The 27946-nt window shown below is 46.8% G+C and overlaps 2 protein-coding genes across 11 annotated transcripts in view; one reads left to right on the top strand and one right to left on the bottom strand.

Annotated features, from left to right (window-relative positions):
• The first annotated feature begins 38 nt into the window (after positions 1-38).
• Positions 39-27796, top strand: LOC148143656 (uncharacterized). 7 transcript variants are annotated; one of them, XR_015751285.1, is made up of 4 exons: positions 7762-7894; positions 9703-9907; positions 20486-20770; positions 27403-27796. XR_015751285.1 is itself a non-coding variant. In XM_087974443.1 (2 exons), exon 2 carries the CDS (start codon positions 3285-3287, stop codon positions 3999-4001), a length of 717 nt encoding a protein of 238 aa, XP_087830569.1. In that variant the 5' UTR covers positions 39-124; positions 2577-3284; the 3' UTR covers positions 4002-4135. The 7 variants fall into 7 exon arrangements, 1 of the variants encoding a protein (XP_087830569.1); XR_015751284.1 differs by lacking the exon at positions 27403-27796 and adding an exon at positions 21402-21946; XR_015751282.1 differs by lacking the exons at positions 7762-7894; positions 20486-20770; positions 27403-27796 and adding exons at positions 55-124; positions 21402-21939.
• Positions 25180-27946, bottom strand: part of LOC148143655 (uncharacterized) — a 28375-nt gene continuing 25608 nt past the window's right edge. For all 4 annotated transcript variants that reach the window (XM_087974419.1, XM_087974418.1, XM_087974417.1 and 1 more), the window contains exon 2: positions 25180-26823. In XM_087974419.1, coding sequence (XP_087830545.1) covers positions 25363-26445 — 1083 coding nt within the window. In that variant the 5' untranslated portion in view covers positions 26446-26823 and the 3' untranslated portion in view covers positions 25180-25362. The remainder of the gene's footprint in view (positions 26824-27946) is intronic.

The raw sequence follows: 27946 nt of genomic DNA, 5'->3' as shown, positions 1-27946 counted from the left end.
CAGCCCTTTATCTGAATACGGAAGTTGGACCATGAACATCTCAAGCTGCGACTTCTGATCCTCTCTGTCTGAGTAAAGATTGAGCTTTACCCAGACTGCAAATTCCTTCCTGTGTCCCAGATATGTGAGTATGGCACTCTCTTGCTCCCATTCCATTTCTTTTTCATTCTGGGGTTCAGTTGTTGACTTGCAGCAACTGAAAGAAAAGAGAGTGAATCCGGGAGGGACAGACTCCGGAAACGTTGGTCCAGGTCTGTGTCTCAATTTGCAAAATAGACAGGCAGGAGATGGAGAAGACGACGTTTCGGGTGTAACCCTTCCTCGGGGCTGGGGCTGGGTGTAGAAGCTGCAGATAAAGGGGGTGGGAGTGAAGCGGGGATAGGTCAAGACAGGTAGAGGGTACGACCTGGTTGGTCAATGGGAGGAATGAATCTGGTTGGTGGCAGGGAACGAGGAGGGAGGTTTTTTGAAATTGGAAAACTCAACATTGAGTCCTTCGGGCTGTAGGCTGCCTGGAAGATGAGGTGTGGTCCCTCCAATTTGCAGTTAGGTTCGTTGTGGCAATGGAGGAGGCCAAAGATGGTCATGTCAGAAAGGGGGTGGGAAGGGGAATTGAAATGAGTGGTGACTGGGAGGTCTGGTCAGCTCTGTGGACCCAGCTGTGATGCTCAGTGAACCTTTCACAAGTTTGCGCTGGCTCTCCCTGATATAGAGAGGACCACAATCAGCAAACACAGGGCAAATGCAGTACCACAATATGAAGTTATAGCCTTGGCTGTGGCAAAGAAAAACACAAAAGGAGGTGCATTGTTTAAATGGAGATGTATTTGGATGTGGAGAAAGTGAGAACTGCAGATGCTGGAGATCAGGGTCAAAGATTGTGGCACTGGAAGGGCACGGTAGGTGAGGCAGCATCTCAGGAGCAGGAGAGTTGACGTTTCGGGCACGAGCCCTTCATCGAGACTGATGTGTGGATGGGCAAAGAGGCCTCAGTGTCCTCCTCCTCCAGTCACTGCCAGTTGTCAGACTGGTGCAGCAGGCAATCAGCAAGGCAAGCGTTATATTAGCAAGAGGAATTGAGTTCAGAAGTGGGGGTGTCTTCCTGCAGTTAGGGTGTCATTGAATATATTCAAGGCTGAGTTCATCTGATTTTTGAACAACAAAGAAGTGGATGATTGTGGGGGAAGGCAAGAACATAGTTTTAAGACCAGTATAGAACAGTTCCAGAGTCATACAGCACAAAAACAGACCCTTTAGTCCAACTAGTCATAGAGATGTACAGCATGGAAACAGACCCTTTGGTCCAACTCATCCATGCCGACCAGATATCCCAACCCAATCTGGTCCCACCTGTCGGCACCTAGCCCGTATCCCTCAAAACCCTTCCCATTCATATACCCATCCAGATGCCTTTTAAATATTGCAATTGTACTAACCTCCACCACTTCCTCTGGCAGCTCATTCCAAACATGTACCACCCTCTGTGTGAAAAAATTGACCCTAAAACCTCTTTTGTATCTTTCCCCTCTCACCCTAAACCTATGGCCTCTAGTTCTGGACCCCCACCGCAGGGAAAAGACCTTGGCTATTTATCCTATCCATGCATTTCATGATTTTGTAAACCTCTATAAGGTTACTCCTTAGCCTCCAACGCTCCAGGGAAAACAGCCCTAGCCTCCCTATAGATCAAATCCTCCAACCCTGGTAACATCCTTGTAAATTTTCCTAAACCCTTTCAAGTTTCACAACGTCTTACCGATAGTAAGGAAACCAGAATTGCATACAATATTCCAAATGTGGCCTAACCAATGTCCTGTACAGCGACAACATAACTTCCCAAATCCTATACTCAGAGGATTGGGAAAGTTTTCAAAATCTACAAAAGACACCTGGGAAAGAATGGAGGGACAAACCGAACCTTTGAGGGTCAGCTTGGAGGCATCAGGTCTCAGGACAGGGGGTGGGGATGAACCCAGCTATGGGCCATATGCCAGCAAGTGGGACTAGATTAATTTAGGATATCTGGTCAGTACAGTCGTGTTGGGGACAGAAGGGTCTGTTTCTGTGCTATATATCTCTATGACTCTGGCGTTGTACTAACGTTTGCCACGTGAGTAGGTTCACTTTCTCTCTACTGTCAATGTTAATGCCTTGACGTCTCATTTTGCTCCAACCCTCCCGGGGACGTTAACCGTTTTGTCTGGTTGTTCCTAAAGAAGCTGCGTGGCAGGTTCACCCTGAATTGACACTTTCGTTTTGCTTCCCCAAATCAGACCTGCTCACTCTCAGCAGTATCTGTGTTGTGAAAGATATTAGCTTTTCAGGCGGAGATATTCAAAGTTCAGAGAGATGGCAGTCTTGACGTTTTTGCTTTTCTGCTCCATAAGATCCTGAATCAGCACCCTCAGGAGGAATTAGTTAGAGCGGAGTGAGAACAGAGGGGGAGAGAGAGTGGGATGGTGCTTTCAATTTTGTGGAATAACAGAAGAAAAGAATATTCCACAGAAAGTAGAATTCCTTGTTCAGAATTTCTACCCTGCACTGACAGTGATGACCTTTGTAATTTCTTTATACAGAGTACAGTAGCACCTCGACATACGAACGACCCTATTCATGTACAAACCGGTTTATGAACAGGATTGTACGTAAAATTTTGCTTCAAGGTACGAACGCAAAAAGCCCATGTGCGACCACGTGGTTTCATTGTTCTGCTTTGCTACGCGCTTGTTGAACGCAAAAGCTCATCGGGCCCCGAGTGATCTCCTTCAGTTCGTCTTTGGCGCGTGAGCTGTGAACAGCCGTCCAAGCATTCTTACGCTATCCGAACAATGGGAAAAGTTGATTCAATTCGCGAACCGGGTCCAGGAACGGATTAAGTTCGTAAGTTGAGCCGCGACTGTATTTGAAAATCTGAAGACGGAAGTTTCAAAATCAACAGATGATGGTCTTATTCCCGAAACGTTGACTCTCCTGCTCCTCGGATGCAGCCTCACCTGCTGTGCTTTTCCAGCGCTGCACTTTTCAACACTGACTCGCCAGCGTCTGCAGTCCTCACTTTGACGTCAATGTCTGACAGTCACTCAATCCATCGGGACCGCAAAGGTTTTCAACTATGATTCTGTGAGAAGGAGTAAAGCTTTTTGGTTCCTGTTTGAGTACGTTTTCAGCATCAATGGGACTGGATGAGAGACCCTACCATTGCAGCGCACTGAGTGTGGAGCCTAAAACAGCCATACGGCCTGGAAAGAGGAATTCACAGTAGGAAGTGGCTCCACACTTCGGCCATGGAGAAACCTGAGGAATCCCACCTCTTGGAGAAACCGTGGAAGTGTGGTGACTGTGGGAAAGGCTTCCGTTTCCCATCTTCCCTGGAGATTCATCGGCGTAGTCACACCGGGCAGAAGCCGTTCCCCTGCCCTGTCTGTGGGGAGGGCTTCAGACATTCCTCCTCTCTGCTGAGGCACCAGCGGGTCCACACGGGGGCGAGGCCATTCAGCTGCCCCAAGTGCGGGAAGGCCTTCAGCGATTCCTCCTCTCTGCTGAGGCACCAGCGGGCCCACACAGGGGAGAGGCCCTTCAGCTGCCCCGAATGCAGAAAGGCCTTCAGCAATTCCTCCTCTCTGCTGAGGCACCAGCAGGCCCACACTGGAGAGAGGCCCTTCAGCTGCCCCGAGTGCGGGAAGGCCTTCAACAATTCCTCCACCCTGCTGAGGCACCAGCGGGTCCACACCGGGGAGCGGCCCTTCTGCTGCACTGAGTGCAGGAAGACTTTCAGCAATTCCTCCAACCTGCTGACCCACCAACGGGTCCACATTGGGGAGAGGCCCTTCAGCTGCCCCGGGTGCGGGAAGGCCTTCAGCAATTCCTCCGACAGGCTGACCCACCAGCGGATACACACCGGCGAGAGGCCATTCCCCTGCCCCGAGTGTGGGAAGGTCTTCACCCGCTCCTCCAACCTCCGGAGGCACCAGCAAGTTCACGTACAATCGCAGGGGGATTGAAGGAGCGACGGCTGAATTCCATTATTCACTGGACCATCAACCCAGTTCCCGGGACTCCCGGGTTTGAATCCCACTGCGGCAGATGGCGCTATACAGGGTATGGGTTGAAATTGCTGAGTGAGGCAACACTTCCTCCGGGTTACAGCTGTACCAAGGATCCAATTAGAAAGGGACATCTCGGTGCTGATCGATAGTAAAGACAGTGCGGTGGGTGTGTATGCGTGAGTGAGTGTGCTTTGACCTTGAGCTGTTTAAAAAGCAGTTACTTTTTCTCTGCTTTTTTGCTGAGGGGGATTTGAAGCTGTAACAAAGTTGGGTCACAATAAAGGTTAAGTGAACTTAATGCCGAGCTCAGACTCTCATTGAAGGCTTTGAGCTCCGAGAGGTTTTTGTTTTAAAGCTACTAATTTCTTTCAGCCTCCTGCACTAAGCTTCCAATGTCGAATATCAGATGGATCAGTGAATGAGCAGCCAGTACCGTGAGAAATTGTCAATTTTTCAGGAGTGCAGAGTGTGTCGTTTCATCGGCGTTGTAAGGTTTCGTGGCAGCATCGGGTGGTGTGGGCTGTGTTCAATAGAAACGATGTGAAGGAGCCGATGTTGGACTGGGCTGGATAAAGTTAAAAATCACACAACACCAGGTTATAGTCCAACAGGTTTATTTGGAAGTGTGAGGTTTTGGAGCGCTGCTCCTTCATTGTGTAACTGTGGAACAGGATCATAAGACACAGATTTTATAGCAAAAGATCAGTGTCATGCAACTGAAATGACATATTGAACAAACCAAGATTGCTGTTAAGTCTTTCACCTTTTAGAATGAGTTGCAGGTTTCAGTTCATTAATCTGTGAATCCCAGAACTACTATTAATTCACATTCTCGAGATGACTTAAGGTTTTTTTTAAAAAAAGTGACACCTCAGCCCAGACAATGCATTAAAGGTGTGAGGTTTGAGTCTGTCAATAACCCAATCTTGAATCAGACTGGTTCTCATTCCAAAGTAGGAATTTATAAAATATTACATGAATTGACTGTCTCCAGTTTGTGCACTTTTTGAGCAAAGTAAAATGTATCTGCAAATATAATTCTGCCAATACAAGTTTGCCCACAAAGTGATGTGTGAATGCGTGCATGTGAGTTTGTGCATGAGTGCACGTAAGAGTGTGTGCATGTTTGGTAAAGTGAGAGTGTGATGGAGTATATGCCTGTGAGTGTGTTGGGGGGCGTATGTGTGGGTGTCTGAGAGAACACGTGTGTATGAGTGAGGTATTAATAAAAGAAAGGGCTTGCATTTTGCTAAAACAAGGAAGGGCAGGATTTGTACAGATAATGGTAGGGCCCTGTGTCGTGCTGTAAAAGAGAGACATGGTGGGGTTCAGGTACACAGTTCTTTGAAAGTTGCATCGCTGCTAGACAGGGTGGTCAAGAAGGCATTTAGCATACTTGCCTTCATTGTTCACACCATTTGAGTAGAGGGGTTGGGACATCATGTTGAGGTTGTACAGGATGTTGGTGAGGCCACTTGTCGAGTACTGAGTATGCTTCTAGTGTCCCTGTAATAGGGAGAATTCTATTAGAGAGGGTTCAGTAAAGATTTACCAGGATGTTGCCAAGACTGGAGGGTTTGAGTTCTAAGGAGAGGCTGGGACTTTATTCACTGGAGCACAGGAAATTGAGGGGTGACATAATTGAGATTAATAAAATCATGGGCAGTGGAGGTAAGGTGAACACCAAAAGGCTCTTGCTTAGCGTAGGGGAGCTCAAGACTAGGGGGTATATTTCTTTAAAGTGAGAGGAGAAGATTTAAAAGGAACCTGAGTGGCAATGTTTTGACTGAGGGCGGTTTACACGTGGAATGAACTTGGATGAGGATGTGGTAGATGCAGATGAAGTTACAAATTTTAAATGACATTTGGATGAGTACATGAATAGAAAGGTTTAGAGGGACATGGGCCAAACGCAGGCAAGTGGGACAAGCTTAGTTTGGGAATCCTGATTGAGTGATCTTATTGAAGTGGTCTTATTGAAACCAGTAGAATTCTGAAAGGGGCTTGACAGGATAAAAGTAGATAAAATGCTCCTTTGTGGAGGGAGTCATAGAATCCCAACAATGTGGAAGCAGGCCATTCGGCCCATCTATTCCACATTAGCCCTCTGAAGAGCATCTCGCCCACATCCATCCCATGGCCAATCCACCCTAAGTTTCACATCCCTGGTCACTAAGGGTAATTTAGCACAGGCAATCCACCCTAACCTCTACAACCTAATCTATAAATTACCTTCTCAAAAATGTCATTTAAATGTAGAGTTTTTCTCTAAGAACAATGTCAGTCCTGACTCAACATTCGGGCGCAGACAGAATTCACACTTACTGTTAGAAAAGCTCTGCATTTGAGTAGCATTCTTGAGAAGGTAACAAAAAACAAGTTCTGGGATTAACATACCAAAGAGCAGAAACCTATTCTAAAGGTGAAAGATTTAATCTAAAATTGTTTGATGTGTCACATTTCCATGACACTAGACTCCTTTGGATATAAATTGTGATCATGATCTCATTCTCCACAACCACCTGATGAAGGAGCGACGCTCCGAAAGCTAGTGCTTCCAAACAAACCTGCTGGATTATAACCTGGTGTTGTGTGATTTTTAACTTTATCCATGGGAAACACATGAGTTGTGGGACTGGTAACAGTTCTTATTTTGTGATCTATTCCACGTGAAATTTCTCCTCTTGCAGGCACGGGTGAACAGTTTGTTTTTGTGCTTTGTGCGAGATCAGGCTAGCAGCTTTTAAATCCTTATGTCAAGCAGCAGAAGCAAACTATTGATCAGCAATTGTATTCCGAGAGTGGTACTTCCAGCTCTGGTAATCCTGTTGCATCAACAGAGAGAGGGGGAGGATGTCACATCTAAAGAGCAGACAGAAAAGTTATTTCGCTTGTTCAGTCAGTTGAGTAGGTTCTGCACTCAGATGAGACTGGATACTGCTTTTACTGGATCAGAATTAACCTGCTTATTTTCTTAAAAATTAAACCATCTCACGGCCATTCCAACCCCCTTTTTAAAAAATGACTGCACTGTTTCCAATACGGTCGTGCTTTCTAAATATTACCATGTATTTTTAATTATGTACAATGTCTCTTTAGATTTCAATGTACCTTTTTAAATATGAAAATGCCCCTTTACATGTAGCTCAGCGCTTTAAATGTGTTATGTTCCTCTCAGCGCAATCTTGCTCCTCGATAATGTATATTTACCCCTTTAGATATCAGTATGTCTCTTAAAAGGGTACTTCTGCTTAAAAATAGGGCAACGTTTCTTCGAAATGTAGATTCATTTAGATATAACTGCGTCACTTTACATATTAAGATATCCCTTTGAATGTGCCCACATCCCTTTGAAATGTAATCTCGTCCATTTAAACCTCTTTATTTGCAGAAATACCCGTTAAAATGTCCACGTCCCTTTGAAATGCAGATTGCCCCCTTTAGATATGACGCCGTTCCGTTAGATGTCGGAATATCTGTTTAAATTGAGCCGTGAGCTTTCCCAATGTAGACAGGGCTCCTGGAAACGTGGCAGTGTCCCCCCTGCAGCTGCAGAGCGAGACAGGAGAGTTTGTTTTTTATGAATGAGCAGTTGTAGCGCGAGGTGGCTGTTGCTTGGTGACGGTGAGGCTCCCCCGGCCCCGCCCATCCCCCCGTGCAGACGTCACGCGGGGGCGAAGGCGGTTGGGAGGAGAAGTCGCTCGAGCGGGGAAGCGGCGGGAGGGCGGCCGTTAGGAAAATGGCGCCGTGCGGCCCGGGGCAGACACCCGTCACTGGGCACCGCCGCCTTCCTGGCGCAGCTGCTGTGTCACGGCCACACCGGCCGGCTGTACAGCAGGCAGGAGCCGGTGAGCATTCTGGAGGCGGATGGGGTTAAGGGCCTGCTTGGGAACTCGTCGGCCGCCTGGGTGGTGGAGTTCTACTGGTCGTGGGGCGGCCCCTGTGTCAACTATGGAGCCACCTGGAAGGTACTGGGCCCGGGAGGTGAAAGGTGAGGCAGGTTGGGGGGGACGGAGGGGAAGGAATGTGGGGCCTGTCCTGTCATAGTGACATTTTACACTCACTTTCCATCTGCTTTTACTGGGGCTTGTGATTTTTACCCTCACTTTTTAAATTCTTGTCCTGTTTATCCTCACTTTTTAAAAATCCTTGTGCTGTTTACTCTTGCTATTACTTGTGCAATTCCCTAGGGTAGTGTGGAAATACTAGTGAAGGAGATTATGCACCAGCATGTATATGTTCCTCAGTCATTGAAGGGGTGGGATCCTGTGGAGAATGGTTAGTAAAGCATGTGGTATATTAAGCCTTATTAACATTGACATACAGTAGTTTGTAATTTGTCAAAGTATGCTTCTCATAGAGTTGTACAGACCCTTTGGTCCAACCTGTCCATGCTGACCAGATATCCAAAATTAATGTTGACAGTATAGTGCTGGATAAACACAGCAGCTCAGGCAGCATCCAAGGAGCAGGAGAATCGATGTTTCGGGCATAAGTCCTTCAACATAATGAAGTGCTTATGCCCGAAACATCGATTCTCCTGCTCCTCAGGTGCTGCCTGACCTGCTGTGCTTTTACAGCACTACACTCTCTCTGCTCTGATCTCCAGCATCTGCAGTCCTCACTTTCTCCTAGTTGATTTCAACATTACTGCGAAGTCTCTTCCATGGATGCCTACCTGGAAGAAGTTCTCCTCCTCTGTCTACAAAGATCTGAGAGTCCCTCTCTCACTGTACCCCCCAAGTCCTCTCCTCTGCCCAGAATTTCTTCAGCCATGTCCTCAAGCAATTTGACTACCACAGCCATATCTCCTTTCTCATTGCTTAGCTATGGAACCATCTGATCCCACATGGACTCCGGACCACATTCAGACCAACCCAGTTTGGACCTGAACAGGATACCCAGTACACACTACAAATCCAAAACCTTCACCAACGATTCTCTTTTTGGATCCTCCACTGCACACTATCAGCCATCTACTTTACCTGCAGTCAGTCCTGCCCAAGCTCAGAGCCTCACCTTTCCCAGAACTGCAACCCAGATTCTACATCCTCAGAAAAGATTCCTGTTGAAGGGCTTATGTCCAAAATGTCAATTCTCCTGCTCCTCAGATGCTGCCTGACCTGCTGTGCTTTTCCAACACTCTCAACTCGGATCTCCAGCATTTGCAGTCCTCACTTTCTCCGAGATATCCTAAATTAATCTAGTCCCATTTGCCAGCACTTGGCTTATATCCCTCTAAACTCTTCCTATTCATATATCCATCCAGATACCTTTTAAATGTTGTAATTGAACCAGCCTCCACCACTTCCTCCGGTAGCTCCTTCCATACACGCACCATACTCTGCATGGAAACGTTGCCCCTTAGGTACCTTTTATATCTTTCCGCTCTCAACCTAAACCTATACCCTCTAGTTCTGAACTTTACCGCTACACTGGGGAAAACACAGAGATTGAGCAGCCAGACAAAATGCCAAAACAATAAAATGTCAAGCCATGTGGGGGAAAAAAAAATTGTGGCTCTACCCTTTTTTCTCCTCTTGGTATTTGGACACTTAAAATCTGTCAGTAACACTAGTATCGCCACAGAGCATATTGCAGGGCGCGTGTTCAGTAGTGTCACCAAAATATTGGGCATGTTCCTTGCTGTCGGCAGAAAAGGCGCAAGATTTTCTTTTGATGGACCGATAAGGAGCACTGGAGAACCTGAAGGTGACTTGTCCTCTTGACAACCAGAGCTCCCCTACTGTCTGAAAGCAGAAGTTGGACCATGACCTTCTGAAGCTGCTGCTGCTCCACTCTCTCAGAATGAAGATTGAGCTTCAGCCCAGACTGCAACTTCCTTCCTCTGTCTAACATCTGTGAGTACAACACTCTTTTCTCACCCCTTTTTCTATTTATTTTTCATTCTGGGGTTTAATTGTTGACTTGCAGCAACCGAAAGGAGAGGGAACAAATCCAGGGAGGGGGCAGACTCGGGAAATGTTGGTCCAGGTCTGTGTTTCAATTGGCAAAATAGACCGGCAGGAGGCTGGAAGAATGCAGCAAGCCAGGCAGCGTCAGGAGGTGGAGAAGTTGACGTTTTGGGGTGTAACCCTTGTTCCAGACTGAGGATGGGTGTAGGGGAAGGTGCTGGGTGGTGAAGTGGAGATAGCTGGAGAGAGGTAGAGGGTACAACCTGGTTGATAAGTGGGTGGAAGGAATCTGGTTGGTGCACATCCCTATTCATGTACTTATCCAAATGCATGTTGCAGGTCAGGCAACATCCGAGCAGCAGGAAAATCTATGTTTTGGGCATAAGCTCTGATGAAGGACATATGCCTGAACCGTCGATTTTCCTGCTTTTCAGATGCTGCCTGGCCTGTGCCTTTCTAGCACCGCACTCTGGGCTCTGATCTCCAGCATCTGCAGCCCTCACTTACTTCCAGTGAAAACGTCTCAGCCTATCCATCAAAATGGAAGTAGATTCATATCCAGTTATGATCTGTTCAATGCTGGTCCAAGCTCGAAAGACCAAATGGTCTACTCCTGCTCCCAATTCTGACACTGTGTCCAGGACATCAACAGACCACAAGACATAGGAGCAGAAATAATGCTATTCTGCCCATTATCTCTGCTCCATCATTTTATCATGGCTGATGAGTTTCTCAAACCCATTCTTCCACTTTCTCCCTGTAACGCTCAATCCCCTTGATACTCAAGAGCCGATCTGTCTCCGTCTTAAATTTTCTCAGTGACTTGTCCTCCACAGCCTTCTGTGGCAATGAATTCCATAGATTCACTGCTCTCTGGCTGATGAAGTTTCTCCTTGCCTCTATTCTGAAAGGTTTTCCCTTTACTCGAAGGCTGTGCCATCGAGTCCGAGTCTCTTCTACCAGTGGAAACATCTTCCCAATGTCCACTTTGGCCAGTCTGTTCAGTATTCTGTATGTTTCAGTTAGATCCCCCTGAGTGTGGACCTGTTCATCGGAATGATCCAGACCCTTCAGGATGAGGTTCAGCAAAGTAAAAATGGAGGGAGAGTGTGTGGGATGGAGATTTTCAGCTTCTCAGGAATAAGAGAGGAAAGAGAGTTCATTATGAATTATAATTTATCGGATAGGCCAATGGGCCGAGGAATGGTAGATAGAGTTTAATTTAGAGAAATGTGAGGTGTTGCATTTTGGAAAGGCAAATTGGGACAGGACTTATACACTAAATGGTCAGGTCCTGGGGAGTGTTCCTGAACCAAGAGACAGAGGAGTGTAGGTTCCTTTCCTTGAAAGTGGAGTCACAAGTAGAGATGGTAGTGAAGAAAGTGTTTGGTATGCTTTCCTTTATTGGTCAGTGGATTGAGTATAGGAGTTGGGAGGTTATGTTGAGGCAGTACAGGAGGTCTGGAATACTGTATACAGTTCTGGTCTCTCTACTATAGGAACGATGTTGTGAAACTTTGAAAGGGTTTTGAAAAGAGTTACAAGGCTGTTGCCAGAGTTGGTGAGTTTGAGCTACAGGGAGAGGCTGAGTAGGCCAGCAATGTTTTCCCTGGAGCATTCAAGGCTGAGGTGACCTTTAGAAGTTTAAGGGGCATGGATAGGGTGAATAGGGTTTGTTCCCAGGGTAGGGGAGTCCAGAACAAGAGGGGCATCGGTTTAAGGTGGGTGAGGAAAGGGACCTGAGAGGCATTTTTTTCATGCAGAGGGTGGTGTATGTATGGAACAAACTAACAGAGGAAGTGGAGGAGGCTGGTACAATTAGAGCATTTTAAAAGGCATCTGGCTGAGTACATGAATAGAAAGGGTTTAGAGAGATGTGGCCCAAATGCTAGCAAATGAGACGAGATTAATTTAGGATATCTGGTCGGTACGGACGGGTTGGACAGAAGGGTCTGTTTCCATGCTATATGATTCTAATCGTCTTCGGTGAAAGCAGAAATGTGGTTATGAAGAATGGACTTTTTTGCCCTTAGTGGGAGCAGAAGAAGTTACAGAAAAATCTTTCAATTGTGAGACTGCAACTGAGTACATCTGGGATTTTGGTGGGAGATGGGAATTCATTGCACTGTGGAATGCAGCCCTACCCTTTCCACACATTTCTGCTGGTGGATGAGACCAGGTCTCAAGATTAGGGGGAGTAGATTTAGGACAGACATTAGGAGGAACCACTATTCCCAGAGAGTCATGAATCTATGGAACTCTTTGCCTGTGGAAGCAGTAGAGGCAGCTTCATTAAGTATATTGAAGACACGGTTGGATGGGTTTTGCATGGTCAGGGACTTAAGGGTAGTTGGTACAATGCAGGGAGGAGGAGCTGAGACGATGGATAAATCAGCCATGATCTTAATAAATGGCGGAGCGGACTGGGCGAGCCAAATGGCCTACTCTTGCTTCTATTACTATGAAACTATAACCCTGCATTTCCCATGGTTCACCATGGCATGTTGGAACCGGCGGTCAATGAGTTGAGCATCCCTGAATACTTCTAAGTGCCCGTCACGTTCCTCCTCATCTGAACAAATCCTGTGTATGCGTAGGGCTTGTCCATAAGGGGATGGCTGTTTTGGGTGGAAGCTGGAGAAGTGTAGCATCGTGAGGTTATGTGTGGGTTTGAGGTTGTGTGTGGTGCTGAGTTGCTGCCCATCCTTGATGGAGATGCAGGTGTCCAAGAATGAGACAGATAGTAGAGAATAGTCCAAAATGAGTTTGATGGTGACATGTTGATATCACTGTATAGCTTTTTCCGTGACTCCTCTCCATGTGTCCAGAAGAAGAAAGTGTCGTCAATGTTCCTGCTGTATAGTGTTGGTTGGAGGTCCTGCGTAGAGAAGTCGTCTTGTTCCAACCTGTGTGTAAAAATGTTGGCATATTGGGGTGCAAATTTGGTCCCATGGCTGTTCCATGTGTCTGAAGAACTGGTTGTCAAAGGTGAAGATGTTGTGATCGAGGATAAAGTGGATGAGTTGTAGCACGGTGGTCAGAGATTGGTATTGAGTAATGAGGCTGTTGCCGTGATGCCGACATTATGAGAGTACTGGTCCATGGGTGCTGAGTTTCTGTAAGAAATCTGTAGTGTCGTGATAAAAGCTAGGGGTTCCCTGAATAATGGGTTTCAATGCCTTCGACATTGTGTGAGAACCTCTCCAGCTGAGTCCTATTGCCAGGGATGTGCAAGTTAGGATGGAGTAGCCATGGGAAATACGGAGTAAGGGGGTAGGTATGGGTGGGATGCAATATGGAGGGCCAGAATGGAATAGATGGGCCGAATGACCTGCTTCCACGTTGTCAGGATTCTATGACGCCCCCAACAAAGGAGAATTTTATCTGCATCTATCCTGTCAAGCCCCTTTCAGAATTCTACTGGTTTGAATAAGATCACTTCTGGTTCATAGAGGTATACAGCACGGTCCAACCCCTTCATACCGACCAGGATTCCCAAATTAAACTAGTCCCATTTGCCTGCATTTGCCCATATCCCTCTCAACCTTTCTCTTCATGTACCCATCTAAATGTCGTTTAAATGTTGTAGCTGTACCTGCATCTACCACATCCTCAGCAAGTTCATTCCACATGCAAACAACACTCTGTCAAAACGTTGCCCTTCAGGTTCCTTTTAAATCTCTCTCCCTCTCTCATTAAAACAATATGCGCCCCCACCCCACCGTTTTGAGCACCCCGATGCTAAGGAACAGCCCTTTGCTATAATCCTTACCTCCACTCCTCAGATTTTATAAATCTCAATGAGGTCACCCCTCAACCTCCTGTGCTCCACCCTCTCCTTATAACTCAAACCCTCCAGTCCTGGTGACGTTCTGGTAAATCTTTACCAAATCCCCTCTAATAGAGTTCTTCCTATTACAGGGTCACCAGAACTGTACTCAGTACTCTAAAATGGCCTCACCAACATTCTGTACAACCTCAACATGATGTCTCAACTCAGAAACTCAACAGCGTGAACAATGAAGGCATTTGTGCTAAATGCCTTCTTAACCACCCTACCTACCAGTGATGCAACTTTCAAAGAACTGTGTACCTGAACTCCTACTCCCCCATGTCTCTCTGTTTTACAACATGACCCAGGGCCCTACCATTAACTGTACAAATCCTGCCCGCCCTTGTTTTAACAAAACACAATCCCTTGCTTTTGGAATCCCTATTTTGGAAAAAGAACCAGTCTGATTCAAGATTGGGATACTGACAGACTCGAACATCACACTTTTCATGCATTGTTTGAGCTCAGATGCCACCCTTTTTAAATAAAACCTTAAGTCATCTCGAGAACGTGACTTAAAAGAGAAGCGAGTCAAACAGTCAGGGCAGGCAGGGACAAGGTAGGACTAATAAGTTAAACTGCATTTATTTCAATTCAAGGGGCCTAACAGGGAACGCAGATGAACTCAGGGCATGGTTAGGAACATGGGACTGGAATATCATAGCAATTACAGAAACGTGGCTCAGGGATGGGCAGGACCAGCAGCTTCATGTTCCAGGGTACAAGTGCTACAGGAAGAATAGAAAGGGAGGCAAGAGAGGAGGGGGTGGGGTGGCATTTTTGATAAGGGATAGCATTACAGCTGTGCTGAGGGAGGATATTACCGGAAATACATCTAGGGAAGTTATTTGGGTGGAACTGAGAAATAAGAAAGGGATGATAACCTTATTGGGATTGTATCATAGACCCCCTAATAGTCAGAGGGAAATTGAGAAACAAACTTGTAAGGAGATTTCTGCTATCTGGAAGAAAAATAGGGTGGTAATGATAGGGGATTTTAACTTTCCAAACATAGACTGGGACTGCCATAGTGTTAAATGTTTAGATGGAGAGGAATTCGTCAAGTGTGTACAAGAAAATTTTCTGATTCGGTATGCGGATGTACCTACTAGAGAAGGTGCAAACCTTAACTTACTCTTGGGAAATAAGGCAGGACAGGTGACTGGGGTGTCAGTGGGGGAGCACTTTGGAGCCAGCGACCATAATTCTATTAGATTTAAAATAATGATGGAAAAGGATTGACCAGATTGTAAATTGGAGAAAGGCCAATTGTGACGGTATTAGGCAAGAACTTTTGAAAGCTGATTGGGGACAGATGTTCGCAGGTAAAGGGACGGCTGGAAAATGGGAAGCCTTCAGAAATGAGATAATGAGAATCCAGAGAGAGTATATTCCTGTTAGGGTAAAAGGAAAGGCTGGTAGGTATAAGGAATGCTGGATGACAAAAGAAATTGAGGGTTTGGTTAAGAAAAAGGAAGCATATGTTATGTATAGTGAATCCTTAGAGTATAAAAGAAGTAGAAGTATACTTAAGAGGGAAATCAGGAGGGCAAAAAGTGGACATGAGATAGCTTTGGCAAGTAAAATTAAGGAGAATCCAAAGAGTTTTTACATATATATATTAAGGACAAAAGGGTAACTAGGGAGAGAATAGGGCCCCTCAAAGATCAGCATGGCGGTCTTTGTGTGGAGCCGCAGAAAATGGGGGAGATACTAAATTAGTATTTTGCATCAGTATTTACTGTGGAAAAGGATATGGAAGATATAGATTGTAGGGAAATAGATGGTGACATCTTGCAAAATGTCCATATTACAGAGGAGGAAATGCTGCATGTCTTGAAATCACCTAAAAGTGGATAAATTCCCAGGACCTGATCAGGTGTACCCTAGAACTCTGTGATAAGCTAGAGAAGTGATTGTTGGGCCTCTTGCTGAGATATTTGTATCATTGATCGTCAACAGGTGAGGTGCCGGAAGACTGGAGGTTGGGTAACGTGTTGCCACTGTTTAAGAAGGGTGGTAAGGACAAGCCAGCAAACTAGAGACCAGTGAGCCGAACATCAGTGGTGGGCAAGTTGTTGGAGGGAATCCTGAGGGACAGTATGTACATGTATTTGGAAAGGCAACGACTGATTAGGGATAGTCAGATTGAGTTTTTTGAGGAAGTAACAAAGAGGATTGATGAGGGAAGAGTGGTAGATGTGATGTATATGGACTTCAGTAAGGCGTTCAACAAGGTTGCCCATGGGAGACTGATTAGCAAGGTTAGATCTCACGGAATACAGGTAGAACTAGCCATTTGGATACAGAACTGGCTCCAAAGGTAGAAGACGGAGGGTGGTGGTGGAGGATTGTTTTTCAGGCTGGAGGCCTGTGACCAGTGGAGTGTCACAAGGATCAGTGCTGGGTCCTCTACTTTTTGTCATTTACCTAAATGATTTTGGATGTAAGCATAAGAGGAACAATTAGTAAGTTTGCAGATGACACCAAAATTGGAGGTGTAGTGAACAGCGAAGAGAGTTACCTCAGATTACAACAGGATCTTGACCAGATGGGCCAATGGGCTGAGAAGTGGCAGATGTAGTTTAATTCAGATAAAAGTGAGGTGCTGCATTTTGGGAAAGCAAATCTTAGCAGGACTTTTTCACTTCATGGTAAGGATCAACGAGGCAAAATGAGGACTGCAGATGCTGGAAACCAGAGTTTCGATCAGAGTGGTGCTGGAAAAGCACAGCAAGTCAGGCTGCATCCGAGGTGCAGGAAAATTGATGTTTCAGACAAAAGCCCTTCATCAGGAATAAAGCTTTATTCCTGATGAAGGGCTTTTGCCCGAAATGTTGATTTACCTGTTCCTCGGATGCTACCTGACCTGCTGTGCTTTTCCAGTGCCACTCTGATTTAAACACTTAATGGTAAGGTCCTAGGGAGTGTTGCTAAACAAAGTGACCTCGGAGTGCAGGTTCATAGCTCCTTGAAAGTGGAGTTGCAGGTAGATAGGATAGTGAAGAGGGTGTTTGGTATGCTTTCTTTTATTGGTCAGAGTATTCAGTACAGCAGTTGGGGGGTCATGTTGTGGCTGTACAGGACATTGGTAGGGCATTTAAGAGGCATTTGGATGGGTATATGAATAGGAAGGGTTGGGTGGGATATGGGCCAGGTGCTGGCAAGTGGGACTAGATTGGGTTAGGATATCTGGTTGGCATGGACAAGTTGGACCGAAGGGTCTGTTTTCATGCTGTATATCTCTGTGACTCTGTGTTCTGGGATTTACATATTAATGAACTGAAACCTGCAACCCGTTCTAAAAGAGGAAAGACTGAATAGCAACCTAGGGTTGTTCAATATATCCTATCAGTTGCATGACACTGATCTTTTTCTATAAAATCTCAGTCTTATGATCATGCACCACAACTCCCCGATGAAGGAGCAGCGCTCCAAAAGCTAGTGCTTCCAAATAAACCTGTTGGATTGTAACCTGGTGTTGTGTGATTTTTAACTTTACCCACTGCAGTCCAATACCAGCACTTCCACCACAATTCTAGTGAACACAGCACACACCTCCTGGTGCTGCCAGGAAACATTACAATGCTGATGAAGCGAAGCACTCTGCACTCCTGAAAAACTTAGAATTTCAAACAAAACTAGGTACTCATTCACTACTCCTGCTGATACATGACATTGGAAATTCAGTGCAGGAGGCTGAAAGAAAGGATCAGCTTTAAAACAAAACCTCTTGGAGTTCAAAGCTTTCAATGAGAGTCTGAGCCCGGCGATAAGTTCAGGTCACCTTTAATGCGACCCAACTTTGTTACAGCTTCAGATCTCCTCAACAAAAAGACACACAAAAGATAGCTCAAGGTCAAAGCTCACACACTCCCCACTCCACTTTCTTTACTATTGGTCACCACCGAGTTGTCCCTTTGTAATTGCATCCTTGGTACAGCTGTAACCCGGAGGAGGTATTGCCTCGCCCAGCAATTTCATCCCATACACTGCATCCAAGTCAGTTTCTCCCCACACATTTGCCCGGCTGGGGCAGTGTTGAGTCAACCATATTGCTGTGGGTCGGCAGGGCACAGGCATGGGTAAAGCCCTTACTGCACTCTGGGCAGCTGAAGGCCTCTCCCTGGCATGGACCCACTGGTGCCTCAGCAGAATGAATAACTTGCTGAAGGCCTTCCTGCAATCTGTGCAGAGGAACAGCCTTTCCCGCAGTTGCCACACTTCCATGGTTTCTTCATGGGGCAGGATTCCTCAGGTTTCTCCATGGCCAAAGCTTCAGCTACAAGTGAGTGAGTGTATAGCAACTTGAAAGGGTTCAGAAAAGATTTACAAGCATGTTGCCAAAGTTGGAGGATTTGAGCTATGGGAGAGGCTGAACAGGTTGGGGCTGTTTTCCCTGGAGCGTCAGAGGTTAAGGGGTGACCTTATAGAGGTTTACAAAATTATGAGGGGCATGGATAGGGTAAATAGACTAAGTCTTTTCCCTGGGGTCGGGGAGTCCAGAACTAGAGGGCATAGGTTTAGGGTGAGAGGGGAAAGATATAAAAGAGACCTAAGGGGCAACTTTTTCACACAGAGGGTGGTACGTGTATGAAATGAACTGCCAGAGGATGCGGTGGAGGCTGATATAATTGTAACATTTAAAAGGCATTTGGATGAATAGGAAGGGTTTGGAGGGATATGGGCTGGGTGCTGGTAGGTGGGACTCTATTGTGTTGAGATATCTGGACGGGTTGGACTGAAGGGTCTGTTCCATGCTGTACATCTCTATGACTCTTATGATAATTGGTCAACGAGTTAAGTCATAAAGGTTAGGTCATCTTTATCTTGAGATACAAAGGACTTGCAGCTTGCAGAGTGTGGTTAGTACTTTCTCATTGGTCTACTTCTGCATTCTAGTGGTTTTAGTAGTTAGTTGTTTATACAGCTATAGACACAAGCAGCAGCTCGTCACGTAGCAATGCAGAAGCCATCTTGTGCAGCTCCTTCAGCCATTTTATCCTACCTTCCAGAGGCCCCATATCCTCTCTCACTCCCTCCATTCTCACTTTGTTGAACCTAATCCCTGCTGTACCTCATCCTGAAGTGTCTGGTTCTTACTGATTAACAGGTGTCACAAAGCTAGTACCTTTTTTTCCTAAAAGATGTTCCTTGGCTCAAGGAGACTGTGTCTTTGACTTTTTTTCCCAGAGGGGTAATAAACTGGGTCAATCTCTGATCAGTCTGGTTTGGTACAGAGATTAAAAGGATTTTAAGAGGCCTTTTGTTTATATGTAAACTGATGAGATTTCAGGCCAACATGGTCATATTTTAGAAGTGACCTGTATAAAAAAAGGGGTGTAGTCAGCTCTCGAACTGGTTGGAAGTTCAACAGGGAGCTGTGTGGAAACTCTGTCTCTCTTTTCTGCCTGTCAACTTCAATCTGTAAGTATGTGTTCTATTTATACTGGTTTTCAAATTGAGTTTGCTTATTGGGACTGTTGTATATATTCGAACAGCATAATTAAGTCTAGTTGGATAGGCTGAGTTCTGTAGGGGTTCTTTATTCTGATCTTTGTGTTTTAATTGTGTAATTTTGTGAATAATTGTCTGTTTTAAAATCTAGTAATCAACCAAGCTAACTTACTCCAGGTAATTTTTACTGTACACTTACTGAAACAAATTGCAAAGTTATGGTGTGGGGCTGCCTGCTTAAGAATGTTTAGTCCATAACACAGGCCCCCACACAGGGGAGATCTAATTGAAACATACCGAACACTGAACGGCCTGGGCAGAGTGGATGTTGGGAAGATGTTTCCACTGACAGAAGAGACTAGAAACCGAGGGCACAGCCTTTGAGTAAAGGGAAGACCTTTTAGAACCGAGATAAGGAGGAACCTTTCAACCAGAGAGTGGCGAATCTATTGAATTCATTGCCACAGAAGGCTGTGCAGGCCAGGTCGCTGAGGATATTTAAGACTGAGATAGATAGGCTCTTGAGTATCAAGGGGATCGAGAGTTACGGGGAGAAAGCGGGAGAATGGGATTGAGAAACGTATCAGCCACGATTGAATGGGCTGAATAGGCTGATGGGCTGAATAGCCTAATTTTGTGCTCCAATGTTTTATGGTCTCTTGCTGTCCTTAGACTCATGAGGGTGAGAATTGGGAGCAGGAGTAGGCCATTTGGTCTTTCGGGCCTGCACCAGCATTGAACAGATATGAATATACCTACATCGAGGTGGATATGCTGGGACACTTTTCACTGCAGCACAAGAGGTTGAGAGGTGACCTTGGTTTATAAAGTCAAGAAGGGATATTGTTGAGGTGCGTGGCAGATGCTGTTTCCTTCGGGTGGGGGTTTCAAGATTAGGGAGTACATTTTTAAGGTGAGAGGAGAAAGATTAAAAAAAAAAGACATGAAGAGCACCTTTTTCTTTTGGTTTACGTGTGGAATCACTCTTTCAATGTCCTGAGGAAATGGTGGATGCAGGAACTGTCAACATTTAAGACATTTAGATAAGTACATTAATAGGAAAAGTTTGGAGGGATATAGGTCAAACTAGATGGGACTAGATTAGTTTGTGAATATAGTCAGCATGGACTAGTTGGACTGAAGGGTCTGTTTCTGTTCTGTATTACTTTGTAACTATTCTGTACTGGTCTTAAAAACTTTTTTTTAAACTTTCCCCATCACCATCCACCAATCAGATGAATTCAGCCTTGAATATATTCAATGACCCTTCACAACTGCAGGAAGACATCCTCAATTCTGAACTCAATTCCTCTTGCTAATATATCACTTGCCTTGCTGATTGCTTGTTTCACCTGTCTGACAATTGGCATTGACTAGTGTAGAAGGACGCTGAGCTGAAAATGTGTTGCTGGAAAAGCGCAGCAGGTCAGGTAGCATCCAAGGAACAGGAGAATCGCCGTTTCGGGCATGAGCCCTTCTTCAGGAATGAGGAGAGTGTGCCAAGCAGGCTAAGATAAAAGGTAGGGAGGAGGGACTTGGAGGAGGGGCATTGGAAATGCGAGAGGTGGAAGGAGGTTAAGGTGAGGGTGATAGGCCGGAGTGGGGGTGGGGGTGGAGAGGTCAGGAAGAAGATTGCAGGTTAGGAAGGTGGTGCTGAGTTCGAGTGTTGGGACTGAGACAAGGTGGGGGGAGGGGAAATGAGGAAACTGGAGAAATCTGAATTCATCCCTCGTGGTTGGAGGGTTCCTAGGCGGAAGATGAGGCGCTCTTCCTCCAGCTGTCGTGTTGCAATGGTTTGGCGATGGAGGAGGCCAAGGACCTGCATGTCCTTGGTGGAGTGGGAGGGGGAGTTGAAGTGTTGAGTCACAGGGTGGTTGGGTTGGTTGGTCCGGGTGTCCCAGAGGTGTTCTCTGAAACGTTCCGTAAGGCGGCGGCCTGTAGAAGGCCCTTTGTACATCCACACATCATTCCTGATGAAGGGCTCATGTTGGAAATGTTAACTCTCCTGTTCCTCGGATACTGTCTGACCTGCTGTGCTTTTCCAGCGCCACACTTTGACTCTTAACCTCTAGCATCTGCAGTCCTCACTTCCTTCACATCCCAATGTGTCACTTTTAACAATGCAACTCCTTTCTGCTTTTTATTCCACAGTAAAGGCTATATTACCACATTGTGGTAATGCAATTGCCATGTGTTTGCCAACTGAGAACCGACCTGGACCAACGTTTCCGTAGTCCGTCCCCTCCCTGGATTCACTCCCTTTCCTTTCACTTGCTGTAAGTCAACAATTGAAGCCCAGAATGCAAAACCAGAAACGGAAAAAAGAGTGCTGTACCTCACAGATGTTGGACAGAGGAATGAAGTTGCAGTCTGGGGTGAAGCTCAACCATCATTCAGGGAGAGATTCGCAGCTTCCAAAGCTCATTGTCCAACTTCCGCATTCAGAGAATGGGGAGCTCTGAATGGCAGGAGGTCCAGTCTCTTTCCGGTCCTCCAGGGCTCTCTATTGGACCATCAAAAGAAGGTCGCAAACCGTTTGTGCGGAAATCTAGGAGAATGCGCAGATTTTTGCTGACACCGAAGAGCACAAGCAGTCCTTTGCTGACTCTGTGACTCTTGTTCTACATAGTTGGAACCTATATCACAAGACTAGGAATATGCCATTCACCCATTACAGTCTGTACTCAACTGTGGCCTAACTGCGCATATTTCAATACAGGTTCAGAAAGGTGCCTGCAGCTTTTTAATAAAATTGAAGATGCTTTAATGATGTTTCTGAATATATAATTTTAGCTGTTCTTCATTTTTAAGATCAGCCATTTCTCATACACCCCGATCTCTCATATAGACTCATCAACATCCATTCTCTCTCTTTTCTTAGAAAGTCATGATACAGCAATCAAAGAAGTCTTGAGGCACAAGAAATAACAGGTGCTGGGGGAAAAAGGGAAAGAGAATGGCTAGGGGTTGAGAGAGAGAAAATGGAGATGGGTTGGGGGGACAGGGAGAGAATGGACAGCGGGCAGCGACACTACAAATCCCACCTTTCCCAGGACCACAGCAGTCACTTCTCAATATACATGTGGTCATGGCAGCAGAATCATATAATCCCTGCAGGCTATTTGGCCCATCTAATTCACACCAAACTTCCAAACAGCTTCCCACCAGACCAACTCACCTACCATATGGCTCTGCAGCTCCCCCTGGCTTATTTCCCTAAACTGCAGATTGTTGGACTGTGGGTAGAAACCGCAGCACCCAGAGGTAAACCATGCACAAAGTCCACACAGACAGTCCTCAAAGGCTGGAATCAAACCCAGGTCCCTGGCAATGAGAGGCAGCAGCACTAGCCACAGAGTCACTGTGCTGCCCATAGCTTTTGGGTTCTGCTTTGTCTTTGTAGTTTCTGACTGGCTGTCGTCTCCTGACAGTGTTGGACCACACCCACTGCAGCCTCCCTTTCCCACTTCTCCAGCCCTGAGCATATTGGTTCCTGAATCCTGCTGCCAACTGCAGAGAACAGAGACGATCTCTGTCACTATTGTCCCTTACCACCACCTTCTTCCCCCCCCCCCCAACTTTGTTCTTCCTCCCACCACCCAGCCAATTAGCTCCTCCCCCCTGCAGCCCTCTCTCAGATCCTCTTTACCTGCGTGATTCACACTCATACCCACCTGATCCTGTCCACTGACCCAATGAGAAGGCTCTGTCTGGAGATGAATGACCATTACCCGGAATAAAAAGCTGGTTAAGTTTTCCCCTGATGTGTATGCAGCCTGGCTTCCAGCTCCAACTCTGAGCCGAAGGTCTTCCAGCATGTGTTTGCTCTCATCCAGAGCCTCCCACCTTCTGCAAAGCAAAAGATAAGTCCCACCCAGTACTCTCCAATGCATGTTGTGTAACTGCTCAATTGTTTTTAGTGGCCAAGCAGAGGCTGATAGCCAAGTTCGGAACCCACGAGGATGGTCTCAACAGGGACCTTGGGTGACTCCACTTCATTGTTGAAACTTTATTGCTGGAACAGCACAGCAGGTCAGGCAGCATCCAGGGAACAGGAGATTCGACGTTTCGGGCACAGGCCCTTCTTCAGGAATGAGCAGAGAGTGTTCAGCAGGAGAAGATAAAAGGTAGGGAGGAGGGACTTGGAGGAGGGGCGTTGGAAATGTGATAGGTGGAAAGAGGTCAAGGTGAGGGTGATAGGTCGGAGTAGGATGGAGGCGGAGAGGTCAAGAAGAAGACTGCAGGTCAGGAAGGCAGTGCCGGGCTGGAGGGATCCGGCTGAGACAATGTGGGGGGAGGGGGGATGAAGAAACTGGTGAAGTCCAAGTTCATCCCCTGCGGTTGGAGGGTTCCCAGTCGGAAGATAAGACGCTCCTCCTCCGACCGTCGGGTTGTTGTGGTTTGGCGGTGGATGAGTCCAATGACCTGCATATCCTCGGTGGAGTGGGAGGGGGAGTTGAAATGCTGTGCTACAGGTTGGTTGGGTTGGTTCGTCCGGGTGGCCCAGAGGTGCTCTCTGAATCGCTCCGCAAGTAGGCGGCCTGTCTCCCCAATATAGAGGAGGCCACACCGGCTGCAGCAGATGATGTGGGTGCAGGTGCAGGTGAATCTGTGGCGGATATGGAAGTTTCCTTTGGGGCCTTGGAGAGAAGTGAGGGGGGAGGTGTGGGCGCAAGTGTTGCACCTCCTGCGGTTGCAAGGGAAGGTGCCGGGAGTGGAGGTTGGGTCGGTGGGGGGTGTGGATCTGACAAGGGAGTCACGGAGGGAGTGGTCTCTACGGAAAGCTGATAGGGGAGGGGAGGGAAATATATCCTTGGTGCTGGGGTCTGTTTGGAGGTGGCGGAAGTGACGGCGGATGATGCGCTGTACATGGAGATTGGTGGGGTAGTAGGTGAGGACCAGTGGGGTTCTGTCCTGGTGGCGGTTGGAGGGGCGGGGCTCAAGGGCGGAGGAGCGGGAAGTGGAGGAGATGCGGTGGAGGGCACCGTCGACCACGTCGGGGGGGAAATTGCGGTCCTTGAAGAAGGAGGCCATCTGTGTTGTACGTATTTTGACTCCACTTCATTGTACACTCACACTCTCTCTTACATCCACATGGTCTCTCAGACACACACATACAAACACACCCCACACACGCCTTCTCAGAGGCTTATACTCCATCACACAAACGTTACCAAGCATGCACACTTGCAAACACATACACATGGGTCTGTGTGGTGAATTTGCATTTGCAGATACATTCGATGTGCGCTTTGAGCAGAAATCGGCAGGTAGTCAATCCATGGATTATTTTATAAATTCCTACTTTGATAATAGAACCATTCTGATTCAAGATTCGGATACAGACACACTCAAACTTCACACCTTTCATACATTGAGAGCTGAGATGTCACCTATTTTTATAAAACCTTAAGTCATCTTGAGACTGACTTAAAAAATATTCTGGGATTTATACATTAATGAAGCAAAACCTGCAACCCATTCTAAAAGATGAAAGACTTAACAGCAATCCAGGTTTTTTTCAATATATCATTTCTGTTGCATGACACTGTGATCTTTTGCTTTAAATTCTGTGTCTTATGATCCTGCTCCCCAGCTACCTGATGAAGGAGCAGTGCTCTGGAAGCTAGTGCATCCAAATAAACCCTGTTGGACTATCACCTGGTGCTTTTTAACTTTACCCACCCCAGTTCAACACCGGCTCCTCCACATCGTTTCTAGTGAACACGGCCTACACCCTTTACTGCTGCCAGTAAACTTTACAATGCTGATGAAATGGTGCAGTACCTGCACTCCTGAAAAATTTACAATTTCTAACGATAGTAGCTACTCATTCACTACTCCATCTGATACATGACATTGGAAACTTAGTGCAGGAGGCTGAAAGAAATGAGCAGCTTTAAAACAAAAACCATTTGGAGCTCAAAGCTTTCAATGAGAGCCTGAACCCGACGTTAAGTTCAGGTAAACTTTACTGTGACCAACTTTGTTACAGCTTCAGATTACCCCAGCAAAAAGGCATAGAAAAAGTAGTTTTTAAAAAACAGCTCAAGGTCAAAGCGCACACACTCTCCACACCCAACACCACCACCACCACCAACCCGTTGCTCCTTCAATCCTCCTGCAATGGCGCGTGAACTCGCTGGTGGCTCCGCAGGTTGAAGAAGCGGGTGAAACCCTTCCCACACTGAGAGCAGGTGAAGGGCTTCTCGCCCGTGTGGACCCGCTGGTGGTTCAGCAGGTTGGAGGAATTGCTAAAAGCCTTCCCGCACACGGTGCAGGGGAACGGCCTCTCCCCCGTGTGGACACGCTGATGGGTCAGCAGGTGGAAGGAACTGTTGAAGGCCTTCCCGCACTCTGGACAGCTGAAGGGTCTCTCCCCTGTGTGGACACGCCGGTGGGTCAGTAGGTTGGAGGAATTGCTGAAGGCTTTCCCGCACTCTAAGCAGCTGAAAGGCCTTTCACCCGTGTGGACCCGTTGGTGGTTCAGCCTGTAGGAGGAACTGCTGAAGGCCTTCCCACACTCTGGGCAGCTGAAGGGCCTTTCCCCGGTGTGGACCCGCCGGTGGGCCAGCAAGGCAGAGGAATAGCTGAAGGCCTTCCCACACTCGGGGCAGGAGAACGGCCTCTCCCCCGTGTGGACCCGCTGGTGCTTCAGCAGGTCAGAGGATTTGCTGAAGGCCTTCCCGCAGTAGGGACAGCTGAAGGGCCTTTCCCCTGTGTGGACCCGCCGGTGGGTCAGCAGGGCAGAGGAATCACCGAAGACCTGCCCGCAGTCAGGGCAGGAGAATGGCCTCTCCCCTGTGTGGACCCGCTGGTGCTTCAGGAGGTCGGAGGAATTGCTGAAGGCCTTCCTACACTCGGAGCAGCTGAAGGGTCTCTCCCCCGCCTGGACCCGCTTGTGGGTCAGCAGGGTGGTGGAACTGCTGAATGCCTTGCCGCACTCAGGGCAGCTGAATGGCCTCTCCCCTCTGTGGATCTGGTGGTGCTTTAGCAGGTCAGAGGATTTGCTGAAGGCCTTCCTCCAGACTGGGCAGGAGAACGGCCTCTCCCCAGTGTGGCTGCGCTGATAAGTCTCTGGGGCAGACGGGGCATAAAAGCATTTCCCACAGTTACCACACTTCCATGGTTTCTCCACAGGGCGGGATTCTTCCGGTTTCTCCATGGCTGAAGCTTCAGCTGTACGCAAACACATGTACAGCCCCTCCCCACTGTGAATTCCTGTTTTCAGGCCGTATAGCTGTTACACGCTCCACGCTCAGTGCGCTGCAACAGTAGGGTCTCTCATCTAGTCCCATTGATGCTGAAAAAGTACTCAAACAAGAACCAAAAAGCTTGTTTCCTTCTCACAGAATCATAGTTGAAAATTGTTGCGGTCCTGATGAATTGGGTGACTGTCAGACATTGATGTCAAAGTGAGGACTGCAGTCGCTGGAGAGTCAGAGTCAAAAAGCGCAGCACTGGAAAAGCACAGCAGGTCAGGCAGCATCCGAGGTGCAGGAGAGTCAATGTTTCCGGCATAACGCTTATACCTGTTCATTTTGAAACTTCTGTCTTCAGATCTTCAAATACGCTGCAAAAAGAAATTATAAGATTCATCACTGTCAGTGCAGGGTAGAAATTCAGAACAAGCAATTCTACTTTCTGCAGAATATTCTTTTCTTATTTCACAAAATTGAAAACACCATCCCACTCTCTCCCCCTCTGTTCTCACTCCGCTCTAACTAATTCTTACGGGGCAACCAACAAGGTGACTTTGTCACTGTATAAGTTCAAAATTAATATGAAAGAAGTCTTCGATAAGCTGTTGGCACTTAGAAGTTGACAAGGCACTGGGACTTGATGAAATGTATCCAAGGATCTTGAAGAAAGGGACGACAGAAATTGTGGGAGCATTCGACATAATTCAACAGTCTTCCATGGAATTGGAGGAAGTGACTGGAAAACTGCAAACACTTTAGCCTTGTTTAAGAAAGGTTGTAAAGATATACTCAGCAATTAGAGGGCAGCCAGTTTAAATTTGATGGAAAAGCAGAAATAGTTATTCTGGTCAAAATTAGTAGTCACATGGAGAAAGGTGGATTAGGAAGAGTCAGCGTGGGATTGCTGAAGGGGACATTGTATTTAACTAACTTGATGGTGTTTTTTGCAGAAGTTACAGGCTTGACGAGGATAACACCTCAGCTCTCCTCTTTGTTATCCATCCTGGCTGTCCGAGGGAGTATGGTACACCTGCAGCCTTGACGTAATGCTGAATTTGAGGGGATTAAAGCACCAAAGTGTGACTTCAAATTACTTGGCTTCACGGGTTTTGCTATCATATCTCTCCCATAAAGGCTGACAGAACAGGCTGTGTGCAGGAGTCTGCTGGGCACCACCTTCATTAATCAAAAGGGAAAGAGCTATTGATTCAGCACCTCAGTAAATCTTGAGGCAGTCTTGGCTCCTATGCACATATTGGGATGCATGTAAGGAGATGTTTATATTTTGCTTCTGTACTTAGAATTCAGAAATTGAAGCCAGTGTACATTTTAAAAATATTCAAGATTAAAAGTACAGAGGAGATCAATATTCTACAACAATCCAACAACCCCGTCCCAAGACAACAGGCGCCTGACCCTCACAAAGCTGGCGGCCGGTTGCCCGGGCAACCCGAGAGCTCCTTCGCCGGTGAAGTAAACACTGAGCCTGTGGGG

The sequence above is a fragment of the Chiloscyllium plagiosum genome, unplaced genomic scaffold (genome assembly GCF_037043375.1).
Source record: "Chiloscyllium plagiosum isolate Xiang-an unplaced genomic scaffold, Cpla_swu_hap1 HiC_scaffold_27, whole genome shotgun sequence".
NCBI lineage: Eukaryota > Metazoa > Chordata > Chondrichthyes > Orectolobiformes > Hemiscylliidae > Chiloscyllium > Chiloscyllium plagiosum.
Note: the sequence above shows the minus strand (reverse complement) of the source record. Positions and strands in the feature narration are given on the sequence as shown.

Coding starts and splice junctions, on each gene's coding strand:
- LOC148143656 (XM_087974443.1), top strand. CDS start 3,285: ATGGAGAAACCTGAGGAATCCCACCTCTTGGAGAAACCGTGGAAGTGT.